This window comes from Acomys russatus, chromosome 21, assembly GCF_903995435.1.
Source record: "Acomys russatus chromosome 21, mAcoRus1.1, whole genome shotgun sequence".
Taxonomy (NCBI): domain Eukaryota; kingdom Metazoa; phylum Chordata; class Mammalia; order Rodentia; family Muridae; genus Acomys; species Acomys russatus.
The window spans coordinates 28,248,820-28,264,074 of NC_067157.1; the positions used below are offsets into that span (position 1 = coordinate 28,248,820).

At 42.0% G+C, this 15,255-nt stretch overlaps 1 protein-coding gene across 1 annotated transcript in view; it reads left to right on the plus strand.

Annotated features, from left to right (window-relative positions):
- Window positions 1–15,255, plus strand: part of L3mbtl3 (L3MBTL histone methyl-lysine binding protein 3) — a 101,062-nt gene that overhangs the window by 10,402 nt on the left and 75,405 nt on the right. The window contains exon 2 of the mRNA XM_051164095.1: window positions 13,269–13,386. Coding sequence (XP_051020052.1) covers window positions 13,285–13,386 — 102 coding nt within the window. The 5' untranslated portion in view covers window positions 13,269–13,284. The remainder of the gene's footprint in view (window positions 1–13,268; window positions 13,387–15,255) is intronic.

Here is a 15,255-nt window from a genome sequence, read left to right on the forward strand (position 1 = left end):
AAGGCCTCACTTTCCTGGAACTTTCAGCCAGGAGGATAAGCATTGAAGTAGTCAGCACACTCAGGAGATTCGCTTTCTCTGCCTCCACGCCACCATTGCTGGATTTCAGCATGCCCCTTTGTGCTTTCTGTGTGAGTTCTGGGGATCTGAACCAGGGTCCTCACGGTCACCAGGCAGCACTGTAGCAACAGATCTATCTCCCCAGCCCTGGGTCACTCACTTGATAAACTTACCTACCTACCATGAAGGATTTTAAAAATTAGCAAATCAAATTCTCCTTAAAAGCTTTAAGAAAATAATTAAATATGCATTGGTGTTTTGTTTACATGTATATCTGTGAGAGAGTGTCAGATCTCCTGGTATTGGAGTTACAGACAGTTGCGAGCTGCCGTGTGGGTGCTGGGAATTGAACTGTGGTCCTTTGTAAGAGCAGCCCATGCTCATAACCATTGAGCCATTTCTCCAGCACCACTTAAAAGCTTTCTTATCTGTAGATGATCAGGACGCAGTGTAAGCATTACGGTCAGAATGCAGATGCTGGCCTCCAGCCTCTTCTCTTGACACCTCCCTGTGCACGATGCGCACGTCCCAGGGCTCAAAGCAGAGACTTTCCTATAGTCCTAGAAGCCCTCTCTGGGAAGGGCCCCTTCTTTCTCTCTCGTTCCCCAATATCTTCTCTCTGCAGTGCACACACACAGAGCTTTCTACACAGAGCCTTTCTACTTGCTCTCTGGGAAGCAGGTCTTGCAACCCCTGTTGTTGGCATGTGAAGAATTTTTAATATTTTTCTAAGCACAAGTATTGCAGGAAGGTCGCTAGTGGTCCCATTCATGGTAGTTGTTCAGAATTGAGGTTTTCATTATATCTGTTTACTTTTGAGTTATTAAAATGTTCTTTTGTGTGTGTGTGAAAGAATTTGGCAAAACTGTATTACTGACCTATCTGGGAGACCTTACAAACTTCAAATTTGAGATGTAATCTATTTGTTCATGAAATCTCAACAGTCTTGACATTGTTAGTAACTGCCCTCAGCCCATGTCTCTGGACTCCTGAATAATTACAGAGGGATTCATAACCCCGCCTTGGCACAGGTACTCCTGCCCTGTGCTGCTTATAACACGTACGAGCGTTGGACTTGGGGGGAGGAGCATAGGTATCACTGAATACATTGTTTTTCTTTCTTCTGGATGACCATCATCAGTGCAAAGCATCCCAACTTGTATACAGTAAGAAAATGAAGTTCTTACGTCCCTGGGAAGCAGGTGTTCCCATCTATTTTGTAGCTGTGGGTGAGGAGGGATTGGTACCCTGCCTAAGATGCTGCCTAGAAGTAAACTGTGAGGTTGATGTTTAATCCATTGTGGCTCCTGGCCCTTTGCTTTTCCACTCGTATTTGACGCTTACCTTTCTGTTGTGGTAAATAAAAACTATCGGGTACTGTCAAGCTAGCTGCTGTTGACAACATCCTTTGAACACCACGAAATGTTGAAGAGTCCCTTTTGCGTCCCTATGCCCGGATTCCTCTAACGTTTTCTGTTAGGTTCTTTGACTGTCTATTGAGGACACTGTGCACTTTGTGGTTTGGGGTATGAGAAATGTCCCAATAAGGGGGATATCAGAGATATAGATGGCCACTGAGACCTTTAAGAAAGTCTTATGATGCAGGAATTAAATCTTTCTTGGGATCACTTTCTCAAGACTGGACTTACAGGACTGTAGGGCTGGGGCTGGTCCCAGTCCTAGACCCCACAGATTTCAGCACACGATGCAAGTTGGGAGCTGGATCAGGAGGCAGCATCCTAGCAGAGGAGACCAGTCTGAAGATAATTAATCTGTATCCTATAGAACTGCGTTCCACACTGGGGGTCCTGTGGAACTCCATGTACTGTGATAAGGCCCCCAAGGCTGAGCATCTGTGGAGGACACTGGCTGAGAGAACACTGTATATGTGGCCACAAGACTCCCACTGTAAGCTTTGCTTCTCCCAACGACTGCTGGAGGTTTCTCTTTTGTTTTGTTTTTTATTTAAATCACAAAATATTTTAACATGTGAAGTGTTATCATCATAAATGGCTTCCTAACATGTGTTTGGAGGGAACAGACTTTGGGACATGTCACCCGGCCTTTAATCTAGTCTTGTTTAAATATAGCCAGACCAGTGCCAAGTTGGCATGAGCAGTCATGAGGCTTGTTCTGAGAAGAGTGGACCCCCGCATTGTCCCCACCCCCTTGGCATATTCTTCTTTATCATGGTGGAAGAACTGCTTTGGGAAGAGACCAGTGGTTCTCAACCTTCCTAATGCTGTAACCCTTTAATACAGTTCCTCATGTTGTGGTGACCCCCAACCATGAAACTATTTTCATTGCTACATCATAACTGTAATTTACTACTGCTATGAATCAAAATGTAAATATATGTGTTTTCTGATGGTCTTGGGTGACCCCTGTGAAAAGGTCATTTGGCCCCAAAAGGTCTCAACCCACAGAATGAGAGCCACTGTTCTATAGTGTAAATCTGAGGAACTCTTAACAATGAAAGAGCTACTTTAAGACAACTTTTATATGGGAATTTCATATATGGATACTTCATTTACATTATTTCCCCTTCTTCCAACTCCTCTCATGTTCCCCCTACTCCCTCTCAAATTGATGATCTTTTTCTTTAGCTATTATTGTTATACAGACATAATATATACGCACACATTTAAATATATATACACAAAATTTTTTGAGTTCATTTAGTGTTGTTCATCTATATATGCTCTTAGGGCTGACTTCTTCATATTGGATTACCAATTAGGAGGCTCCTCCCTAGGGAAGACTTATTCTCTTTTGAGCAGTCATTAATTGCCTATAGTTCTTACTCTAGGGATGACTGCTTGCAAGGTTGCCCCTCTCCACATTGGCATGTTAACTGGTGCTGTCATTTTTCATGCTGATGTAGTTCAGGCAGTCATATTGTTGTGATTTCATGGCTGTAGCTTCCCTGTCATATGTAAAAGAAGGAATCGCACAGCAGACTTCCAGGTGCTCTGGCTCTTACAATCTTTCTGCCCTTTTCTATGATGTTCCCTGAGCCTCAGTGTAAAGGTTGTGTTCTATCAGCTGGTGCTGGGCACCACCCAGTCATATCTTCTGCATTTGACCAGTCCTATAATGGCCTCTGTTGGAAAAGAACTCCTTTTAGTGTAGTAATCTTGGCGTGTTCTAATGTAGGTTTCCCGTGAACACAAGTGTTTGCTGTTGAAATAAATTGGGTGGGGTGGGCAGTTTGGTTGCTTTTAGTTTTCTCTTAACACAGGTGCTCATACTGTAGCCCAGGTTGCCCTGGAGCTCACCATGTAGCTCAGGCTGGCCAGGGACTCATATAGCATTCCTCCCACCTCGGTGTCCCTAGTGCTTAAATTGCAATCCTGAGCCACATCTGACTGGCTGCTTAATTTCTAAGATCGCTGAACGATTCTCATATTCTTTCAAAAATCGTATAAACTAAAGAGTTAACAATAAGCGTATTGACTGTTTTCTTGGTGTGATTAAAAACCGTGGTTTCTAAGGTATTCCCTTACTTGCCTAATCTTCATTGTTAAATAAGAAAGGTTTATTACTCTCCACATTTCACAGATGGGGAAATTGAGACTCTGGTTTGTGTTGAGGCATTGTCAGACTTTGCAGATGAAGTGAAGAGGTGGGGATGAAATCAGAGAGGCGGAGGCCCGGGAGGAGAATGGGTGAGGTGTGGCTGGAGAAAAGCAGTGAACTTTGAGTTTCGTCTGTGGAGGGATGACAAGGTGGGCAGGAGGCTCAACACTTTGATACGCAGCTCTGATAAGTGAGCATTGCAAACTGGTTCGGTTGACTTTGCTAAAGAATGACTTTTTTTTTCCCCCTTTCTCTTTTTTGTGATTGGGTCTCACTGTGTAGTAGCCCTGTCTATCCTAGAACCTTTGTAAACCAGGTTGGCCTTGAACTCCCAAAGAGGCCTCTGCCTCCCCAGGGCTAACAGCACCCCACCCAGCAAGAATGTTGATTTCTGTAAGGAAAACAAAAACCACCTTCTTGAGCTAATCTTAACAAAGCATTGGAATCCTACCTCTGAGTGTGGCTTTTTCTCCCATTGTGTTGTTACACTTTTGTTACAATTTTACTCAATTGTTATGCAATTGTCTTTTTTTTTTTTTTTTTTTTATTCATGGTAATTATTTCTGCTCCTGATTCACTCTCCACAGAAGCTATTGAGGTATGTTGTCTTCTTAACCAAAGCCTAAGAAGAGAAGTCCACCAACACCAAGCTGTGCTAGCTCAGGCCTCCCCCGTGAGTCACACACCTTTAATCATGTCCTCTGAATGCTAATGTGATTCTGCTTTGTTGCAGCGCTTGCCCCCATTGTATAACCATCCTGGGCTCACAACCTTAACACCTTGGTACCTCCATTTTGACATTGCATCTGTTAAATGAAAAGCTAGAAAGTGCAGCTTCAAAGAAAGCAACTGTAAAGTGATTGGGGCTATTTAACTGGTCTTTTTGTGTTTCTTTGTTTTGTGGCCCTAGGAACTGAATCCAGGGCATGCATAACTTTATGAAAGCTTTATACTGTGAGACTTCACCCTATGCCTTGTTTTAGTTATAACAACTTTGGTTTTTGGTGTGTGTGTGTGTGTGTGTGTGTGTGTGTGTGTGTGTGTGTGTGTGTGTGTTCACATGCATACCTGTGGGCTCACACTATATGTGTGGAGGCCAGAGGTTGACACTGAATGTCTTTTTTGGTCATTCTCAAGGTCTCTTATTTGAGGACCCAGCTTGCTCTGCTATATTCTAACTAGCCAGTTTGCTCTGGGGTTCCCCTGTCTCCATTTGCTGAGCGTAAGGATCAAAGGTGAAGCATCAGGCCTGCCTGGCATTTATGTGGATGTCATGGATCTCAACTCTGGGCCTCACTCCTTCATGGCAAAGCATTTTTTTCTATGTCCTCACCTCACCCCCCCCCCCCCCATCTCGTCTCTTTGCTCTTTATGAGCACCAACTCTCCGTTTTTTAAATGCTTTGAACAGGAATGGCCAGACCCCACACAGTGCTGTACGACGTGAGCCTACCGTTTCCTCCATGCTCCCTGCTTCTGCTGGCCCAGACCTTGGGTGGGAGTCAGGCCACTCTTTGCTTTGCGCCCGAGCCTCTCTGTTTGTGTTTTGAAGACTGTTATCTTCTCTATCTCATCTCTTTCTTCAGCGTCTTGCTCCAGGCGCCGAGCACCAGAAGAGCTTCTGCCCCTCAAAGCCTCTCTGTTATCTGCTCATGGCAGAAGGCAAACAAGCGGCTTGAAAGAAGAACCACGAAGCAGAGCACCCAGCTCTGCCTCTGTCTAGTCAACGTGGCATGAGCGGATCATGACCTTTGTGAGGGGGAGGTCCCAAGCCACCTTCAGCTCTCAAACTTGGGAAAAAAAAATTACTGTAGCACAAAAGTTCTGTAAAATCACCAAAGTCGAAGAGAAATAATCTCGCCAGACCCTAACTATGAACTGAACTTGTTGAGTGATCTTCAGCACTAACTGAAATAGATTTGCACATCGTTTCTACTGATCTCCTCTTGGAAGGTTTAGTCGCCCTGTTCACACAGTGAGTCTGAGTCACTGTGTTTGACATTTCAGCCTTCAATTGATCTGAAACTTCCATCGTGTGGCCATTTTCATATTCCCTTTATTCTGTCAGCAGCTCTAGACTCAATTAGCACTTAATTTCGCTTGTTTGAGTTCTTTAAAAGAGAAAGTTTTTTTTAAAAAGTCATTTTATTTGCAGTGTTCATAGCAGTCGGTGTAAGCTCTGTGACTGAGGGCATACCTGGACCTTGGCCAGGCCTGGCGATGTGCTCCTGCCCCTCGGCTTATGGCAGAAATGATTCAGAATCACGACTCTGAGGAAGGCTAGACTAGGAAATGTCACCAGAACGTTAGTCAGGTGGTGCTCAGGAGTGGTAGGGCCTGAAAGCGCTGGGTCTGAAGATGCACATGGTCTTTGTGAAGGAGTGCGCCCTGCACGTCTCTCTCCTGTCTGCCATGCTGGTCCGCTTGCACTTAGAGTTAACGCCTGTCTCTCAGGAACATACCTAACAGTTCCTCAGGCCTAGTTTTCCCTTAGCGACATCTACACCATAGTTTCTCTTGTGAAGACATGCCTTTTAAAATACACCTTTAAATAAGCATGAAGCAGGATTTACCATTTATATATTATACGTATACCACAATTTTTGAACATATTGTTTTAACTTCACAGGGCTAATTTCCTCTTAGCAACCCCTAGACTATAGTATTTCTTGTTCATGTCAGTAGCAGATATTTTCATGGGATATGCCTTTTATAATACACTTTTAAATAAGCGTAAAGCAGGATTTAATACTTGTATACTATATTAAATAATAAATTCTGAATGTATTGTTTTAACATTAGTAGATACACAGAGAAAACTCAACAGCTGTGTTTGAGCGCCATTATGTTTTTTTGCACAGCTAGACTTCCCAGTTTCTGACAGGTCCTTCTAAAAAAGTTTAATCCATATTTCCTTTTGTTTTACCCAAATGGTTGCATACCCTTTTTACACTTGGCTTAAAAGTAGTATAGTACATCTTAAATAATTTCTATGTCAAAAATTAAGAGTCTCCTCTCTGACTCTCTCTGTGGCATTTTATTCCATAGCATAGAATTGTTGTCACTCTCTCTGCCCACGATGAACCTATGGGTTGTTAACAGGTTTCATACACACGGAAGTATCTAAGAGGACCATTTTCTGGTAGACTTGCTGACTTGGGGATAAGGTCTGGGTTATTAGCTCATAGTAGTTTTAACTTGCAATGACCGTGAGAGGATTTTCTAGCCCTGAGTTATATCCTCAGCCCCTTAACATGGTGTTTTTGAATATAAGCTACTAACTGGTAGCTGGGCATGGTGGTGTACACCTTTAATCCCAGCAGAAGCAGAGGTAGGTGGATCGCTGTGAGTTTTAAGCCAGCCTGGTCTATAAAGCAAGTCCAGGACAGCCAAGGCTATACATAGAAACCCTGTCCCTACCCCAACCTCACACATACCCCTACCCCAAGTCCCTAATCCCCCACCTGCTAAAGATGCTAACTGGTGACAGCATTTGCGTACCTAGAAGTGCTGTATGTGGCCTTGGTTTTAATCTTAGCACACACATTACTCCCAAAATAAACAAACAAACAAAAATTTGGTTTTATTAACATCTAGTAGAATAGTTTTATTAGCATTTAGTGGGAAAGGTTTATTACAGGGAGCTACCAGAGACTTGTTTACATGAGAAATTGAGGTGGTACATTCAACAGACAGAGGATCTCAAGGGAGGGTCAGGTTGCACAGCTTTGGTTTGGAGACAAGGAAGGGGTAGAGAACAGAGAGAGTCGGGAGGGAATTCTGAACGCAGGGCCACATGTCATTTAGTTTGCTGCATCGTCCTACCATAAGAAACTTAGGTCAAGAAGGTTGTAATATAAGTGAGTAAAAGCTGAAATGGGTTGTTTTACAAAAGGGGACTTGGGGAGTACAAAGTGTAATATTGGTGCCAGCAGTAATAATCCCCTCCTTCAGCAAGTGCCATCAAATTTTAATGAGACGTCTGTAGTAGTCTCTGGCAAGGGCATGCTGCCCAACAATGGCCCTCGATTATAGCCGCGGTCAGCCAGGTCATATATACTTTTAGGGATCAAAAGCTTCACTGGTATATTTGTTGGCCCTCTGAACCCCTGAACTGCTCCATTAGTGGCTGGAAAGCACGAGAAATAACTGATTAGGGAGAAAATACTGCATCTTTCCTGGTAGCACAGGTCATGATGTACCTCTATATATTTCCTTAGGAAATCTCAGCATTGTTTACCAAGAGACTGAGACTGGCGTTGTTTTTTTTTTTTTTTTTTTGCACAAGAAGATGTTGTTTGTAGTTTCTCTCTCTCTCTCTCTCTCTATGTGTGTGTGTGTGTGTGTACGTATGCATTTGTGTCCTGTGTGTGTGTGTGTGTGTGTGTGTACGTATGCATTTGTGTCCTGTGTGTGTGTGTGTGTGTGTGTGTGTATGTGTGTACGTATGCATTTGTGTCCTGTGTATGTGTGTGTGTGTGTGTATGTGTGTGTATGCATTTGTGTCCTGTGTGTGTGTGTGTGTGTGTATGTGTGTACGTATGCATTTGTGTCCTGTGTGTGTGTGTGTGTATGTGTGTGTGTATGCATTTGTGTCCTGTGTGTGTGTGTGTGTGTGTGTGTGTGTGTGTGTATGCATTTGTGTCCCCTGTAGATAAGGTTTGCCTTGCTCATAGAATTGAGGAATAGTATCAGGTAGCAAATAAATACTCAAAGCCTTCCCTGGAGCTGCAAAGGGGACTTTCATCTCAGGGACAAGAAGTGAAGGCCTTGTGTTTTTGTGTGCACATGTGCACGGGGAGGATGAAACAAGAACGACTTGCTGTCATGAAGTAAACAGCTTTTCCTAACAGCCTCTTGCCTGCTGCTCCTCCTGATTAGTAGGTGGTGGGTGGGAAAGCTGGTAATCTCTTGTAGCTATTCAGACTTCTTGTGACAAAGTAGCCAGTAGCATCAACATTAAATGATGGGGAAGGCGGTGTAGTAAAAATATCTTTTACGCCGGGCGTGGTGGGGCACGCCTTTAATCCCAGCACTCGGGAGGCAGAGGCAGGCGGATCACTGTGAGTTCGAGGCCAGCCTGGTCTACAAAGTGAGTCCAGGATGGCCAAGGCTACACAGAGAAACCCTGTCTCGAAAAAAAACCCAAAAAAAAAAAATATATATGTATATATATATATCTTTTATCATAATAGTTTAGACAACATATCCACAGCCCCTGGAGTGAAAGGTATGGCTGGAGAGAGTGTTTCCTAGTGTTGCTGGGTCCTTCCCGGCTGAGTTCAGTGTGTAACACTGATGTTGTATGAGTCAGAAGCACACTCGGGCATTTCATACAGTGAACAGTTAGTTACCACAGCTGTCGGGCGTAATGCCAGCTTTCAGATTTCTCCTAGATGCAGGGGGCTGTATTGTTGTGAAGTTTGTACTTGCATGGCTTTTAGGAAGGGGAAGGCCAAACATCCTGATTACATACTGTTTACTCAGCAGGGGACCAGGTTCTTTCACAGAAAACACAACTCTTCTATGACTTTAAAGGGAGCCACTGCCATTGTGAACTCAGTTCTGAGGGAGATTCATTCACAATTTAAGTACAAGTCTGTCCTGGCTTGTTTTTTGTTTTTTTGTTTTTTTCTTTAAATATTTATTTATTGGTATACAGTGCTCATTAAATCACATTATAGATGGTTGTGAGCCACCATGTGGTTGCTGGGAGTTGAACTCAGGACCTCTGGAAGAGCAGTCAGTGCTCTTAACTGCTGAGCCATCTCTCCAGCCCCCTTTGGTTTTGTTTTGATTGTCAACGTGACACAAGTTATCTGAGAAGAGGGACCTCAGTTAAGAAGTCATCATCAGATGGCTTGGAGAGAATTTTCATGATTAGCAATTGCTGCTGCTGGAGCTGTATCACCCCCAGGCCTGTGGTCCTAGGTAGCATAAGAAAGCAGGCCGTGAGGAGCACACCAGGAAGCAGCACTCTTCCAAGGCCTCTGCTTCAGTTCCTGCCTCTGCGGTCCTGTGCAGACTTCCCTCCGTGACAGAGTGTGACTTGAGAGTTGTGAGACGAAGTGAACACTCCTTTTCCTGGGTTGTTTCTGCTCGGTGTTTTATTACAGCAGTAGAAACCCTCAACAAAGTCTTAACTCATTGTTAACTTTAATTAAAGAAAAAAAATTTTTTCCTCACATAATTCTCCCTGATCTTCATGTCCTAGCTTCTGTTCTGAGAATTAAGTAATAGTGAGACCTGGTTCTTGTGACTCACCACGTACAGTCTGAAATGCCTTTTGGTTGATATTTGATATAAAGCAATGAGGGGATGAAAGAATATTGCCACATCTGGAAATTCTCAAAGGAAGACAGTCCCATTCAAAGAAGCATAGAGTTCTTACTGTCGAGAAATGCATATGGCATATATTAAAAAATTAACATGAAAAGTTTTGAGCTTGGCATGGTGGTGCAAGCATGTAGTCTCAGCAATGGGGAGGCTGAGGCAGGAGGATAAAATCAAGGCCAGCCTGGGCTTCATTGCAAGTTTTGGATAATTTATTACATAGCAAGATTCTGTCTAAAGAAAAAACAAAACACCTTGAAAGAATTCTAAGCTTGAGTCACTAAAACTCTCATCCACATCTGGACAGTTCCTAGCATAATGCCAGTTTTATTTGGCCACTTGATTTCATTGACTATTTTAAGACAAATTTCTCACATGTCTTTTCACCTGTCCATTTTAGTTTGTTTCACTGAAATATAAGGAAGAACTCCCCGTTAAGAAGAACATACTCCCTGGTGTGGTGGAATAGACCTGGGAATCCTAGCACATAGGAAGTGGAGACATAAAGGTTATGAGTTCGAGGCCAGAATAATTATGAGACAAAACAAAATAAAAAAAACAGGCCAGAGGTAGCTCAGTACAATCAAATCTTGTGTCCTGAGGTCAACCCTCAGAACCCACTTGGTGGAAGGAGAGAACTGACTCCCTGTAAGTTGCTACATGATCTCCATATATGCACTGTGGCATGTCTGTGCCCCAACAGATTACATACACAAAATAAATAAACAAACAAATGTAAGATAGAAAGAAAGCAAAACAAAAATATGTATTATTGTCTATCATCCCACCTTTAAAAAAAGAATAGCAGCATTCCTCTGATACTTCTGTCCAGTAATTGTTTGTTTAATTGTGATCTGTAAGTTGCTGTCTTATGATTGGTTACCATGTGTTGGTAACCAATATGCTTTGATATAAGTTCCTTCCTTGCTCAGCTCTCTGCTTATGAGCTCCTTCCCCTGCTTATGAGCTCCTCCCACTGCCTATGAGCTCCTCCCACTGCCTATGAGCTCCTCCCACTGCCTATGAGTTCCTCCTCCTGCTTATGAGCACCTCCCTCTTTCTTCTTTATGGGGAGAAGTAAATTACTGTTCTGGACAGCAGTGATTTTCAGACTTTTTTTTTGTCTCAAATCTCATTAATGATTGAAAACTCAAGCAGGTATTTTTTTTTCTAATATCCTATGTATGCTGATATTACTGTGTTAAAATAGATTATTTGAGTACTTAAAAATAATGGTAGTCCCTACCCAGATCTAGCCAATGGTCAGAACATACTCCACAGTTGAGTGGAGAGTGGGATATGATTTTCTCACGTACTCTGGTGCCTCACATTTGACCATGTCCCCTGGAGGGGGTGACCTGGTGGCACTCAGAGGAAGGACAGCAGATTACCAAGAAGAGACTTGATACCCTATGAGCATGTACAGGGGGAGGTAATCCCCCTCAGGAACAGTCATAGGGGAGGGGAATAAGGGGAAAATGGGAGGGAGGGAAGAGTGGGAGGATACAAGGGATGGGATAACCATTGAGATGTAACAAGAATAAATTAATAAAAAAATAATGGTAGGAAACTCTGTATGATAATATACATAAACACAATTTTTATGAAGGATAACAGTAACTATAAATAATAGTAATAGATGAGGGAGGATGGTGTAGTTTTACACTTCTGCAAATCTTTCTAATGTCTGTCTTTACAAGAGATAGCTGGATTCTCACAGTCATTTCTGCCTTTAGTCTATTTCAGTCTGTTGTTTTGGCTGCAGTGTATGAAGACAGTCTGGTTTCGTGTAGATTCAGGGTTAGAAAAGAGAGGACTGTTTTGCTTGCCTCTCAGTCATAGTGGAAATCTTTGATGTCGCAGCAAAACTCCACAAAGAGTAGTTGATCTTAAAGGTTGCTGTGCAGTTTGTATCCCTGTGACTGAGGGAGGTTTCACCGTGTTTTCAGCTTCATTGATCTGAGAGTTGGAATGGGTCCTTCTTTTGGGCTGAGTGTTGTAACATTATACCTTAGTCATTTGGAGAACATTTTCCAATGAGCCACGTAAATCTCCCTTTTCTGTATCCTTGGCTTGGTCTTGGCTAATGGGAAGCTGTTGGGGTCATAGTAGATGTTTTAACTGAGTCAAGCAAACTTGATTTCTTTCCGAAAATAATCACACATACACACACACACACACACACACACACAGATTTGTTGTGTTAGCAGAGCAGACATGTAACTCATAGGTTAAAATAATGGACTCAGTTTCCCAATTATCAAAGTGGTATCTTTTAAATTCACATTTTTTTTTGTAATTCCCTTATCTTTGGTTCCACTTTCTGAGATTATAGTTACCTGAGGGCTCAGTTACTTGGTCAACAGCTGCTCACAAATATTAAATGGAACTTTTCAGAAGCAAACAATCCATGGATTTTAAATGTCCTGAGTAGCATGAGATCTTAGCCTGCCCTACCTAACTCTGCTTAGAGGTTAGTCATTGCCGGGCATGGTGGCGCATGCCTGTAATCCTGGCACTCAGGAGACAGAGGCAGGTGAATCACTGTGAGTGAGTTCAAGGGCAGCCTGGTCTACAAAGTGAGTCCAGGGCAGCCAAGATAAGATAGAGAAACCCTGTCTTGAAGAAAAACAAAAACAAACAAACAAAAAGAGAACTGAGTCACCCCCTGGTCCAGTGTGAGTCCATACTGCATATGCTACCGCCTTCCCACTTAGGAGCTTGGTGACTATCTCAGGTACCACATTGACTGCCCAGGTTCACAATGTTTGTATTCAAGTTAACCTCATTGTACTTAACCTTGGCCCAACTGCAAGAGCAGTGATGCCGGAGGCTTGTATATGCCAAAGAGGGGCTAGTGTTTCAGTGAGGAGGTAAAAATTCTCACCGAGGATAGAAAATCATGACGAGTCCCTGACTCTTGTTCTTACCTTTTTGCAGTGTCTAGTTTATAAATTAAACTTTATTGTAGGTATGTATGCTTAGGAGAAAATGTGCAGAGCTGGTAGGTAGTGTAGTTCAGTGGTACACAATGCATGCTTCTCATAGCTTGGCTGCAGTTTTGGACACCACAAAGTAGAACAGAAATGGAGTATCCATAGGGTTTGGAGGGCCCTCAGACCTGCTAGCCAGGGCTCTTCCAGGGCCTCTACCTCAGCCTCATCGTTGGTACTTTTGAAGCCGCTGTTTTTAGATAGATGAATCAAGAAAATAATGGAGTTAAATGAAAGGGAAGTAGTGATCACTAAATCAAGTTGATGCATGTGAAATATTTACACTCTCTTTCCCTTCTTCCAGGTTAAAAAAATCAATCATGACTGAGTCTGCATCTAGCACAAGTGGTCAAGAGTTTGATGTGTTCAGTGTTATGGACTGGAAGGATGGGGTTGGTACCTTACCAGGAAGTGATTTAAAGGTAGGCTTCCTTCGTCATTCATATACATATGAATGATTCATATATCATTACATATATTGTATATCATACATATATCATGACATATGTGTATATGTATATAATATATTAAATATATACATATATCATATTTTAAGTATATATTTTATTTATTTATTTATTTATTTATTGTGTGTATCCTCATGTGAGCTTATTTTACAGTGAGTACATACGTGAAATAATTCAAGGCATTAAATATAGTGTTCTGGCTTTATACAGTATATTGTCTACTATAGCATATTTGTAAGTAACTTGAAATAGTGATGAACTATCAGATTTCATCACTTGGGTTAGGGGACTGAAGAATATTTTTAGGATGTCCTTAGTATGAGAAAATAAATCAATAGTGTTGAGGAGGGTCATCTATCTGTTTTGGGGCTCTTATGATGATGACTAATATATATGGAAATGCCACACGTAGCATTTCCAGGTCTAGCTTTTTTGGTATTTTAGTAATGGCTTTGTAGCTTTGAATGGATAACCACATTCCCCAGTTCTTAGTTTTCTTATATAGAAACTGGTTGAAATTATATGAAAAATTTGAGTCAGTAGGACTATTCACTGCATATCAATTATTTATATTATGAATATAAATTTTTGTACAAACATTTGTTCAACAGCAGGCTCTTCTTGAAAGTCAGACTGTTATATAAAGGGTGCTATTCATGGGGTTCACTTTGTTCATTGTATATGTGCTAGCCCACTGTGTGCCTGCACTCTCTGTAGGGTTCAGTCTATCCACTGTATATGTGCTAGCCCACTGTGTGTCTCCTACCCTAATGATCCCACATCAGGACCACCTCTGCTGCTCCATGAGAGACCGTTGTGCAAGTGTCCACCTGCATTTCTAATTTGGTTTTGCTGTGATCCTGTCTCTGGGACCTTGAACCTATCTGTAGCCTGTGGCCTTTTAGACTCTGTGTTTGTACTCTGTCATTCAGATGTTTGGACTTCCTGTCTCTCTAACAGGCTGTCACTTGGCCGATCTCTACAATACTTGATGTTCTGTGCTGCCTCAAATAGAAAATTTTTGCTCCTAACTTAGGCTTCTTGAAATCTAATCCTTGGGATGGCTACTTGACAGATATCTTAGCCAAGTTCCCGCCCTCTCTTTTCCTCAAGGGTACAATTTAAACACCTGCTGCTGTTGGAGAAATGTTTGAGATTCGGTTGACTTAAGTTTACTATAAGTCAAAGTGCCAGTGTGCTAGTTCAAGGAAACAAACTACTGCAGAGAGGCTTAGTGAAATTTGGAGAAACTATTCTTTTTTAAATGGGTACCAAAATATAGTTAGAGGCATTTAATTCTGGTATTCTTTTATAATATAGGGTAATTAGAGTCTAAAGTAATAAATGGTGTCCTTTAAAATAACTAAAAAATAGTTCAAAGGTTCTTAACATGTAGAAATGAAATGTCTGGGGAGGTAGGCTTGCTAGTCCCCCATCTGAACATTATGTATAATATATGTGTATGGAAATAGCATATGGTGCTCATAAGCATGCATGCATATTATGTATCCACTTAAAATTATCAAAAAGAATAAATGTTTTCAGTTTTACTGTTGTGTGATGACAATTCATGGAATCAATTAATTCTTCTGGGTCAAGATAGCTCTGCAGTAAAGTAAGTAAATACAAGAACGACTAGGAATTGAATTGCTCTGACATTCTTCAAGTGCTGTCTGCATGACGTATGATGGACATAGAAGGCTGAGATTTTTTTGAACAACAGCAACAAAAACCTGTTTCTCAAGCTCTGATAATGTCAACTATAGGTTAGCCATGGGAACACTGTCAAGTTGTTTAACCTCAGGGACTGGTGAGGAGGGTCAG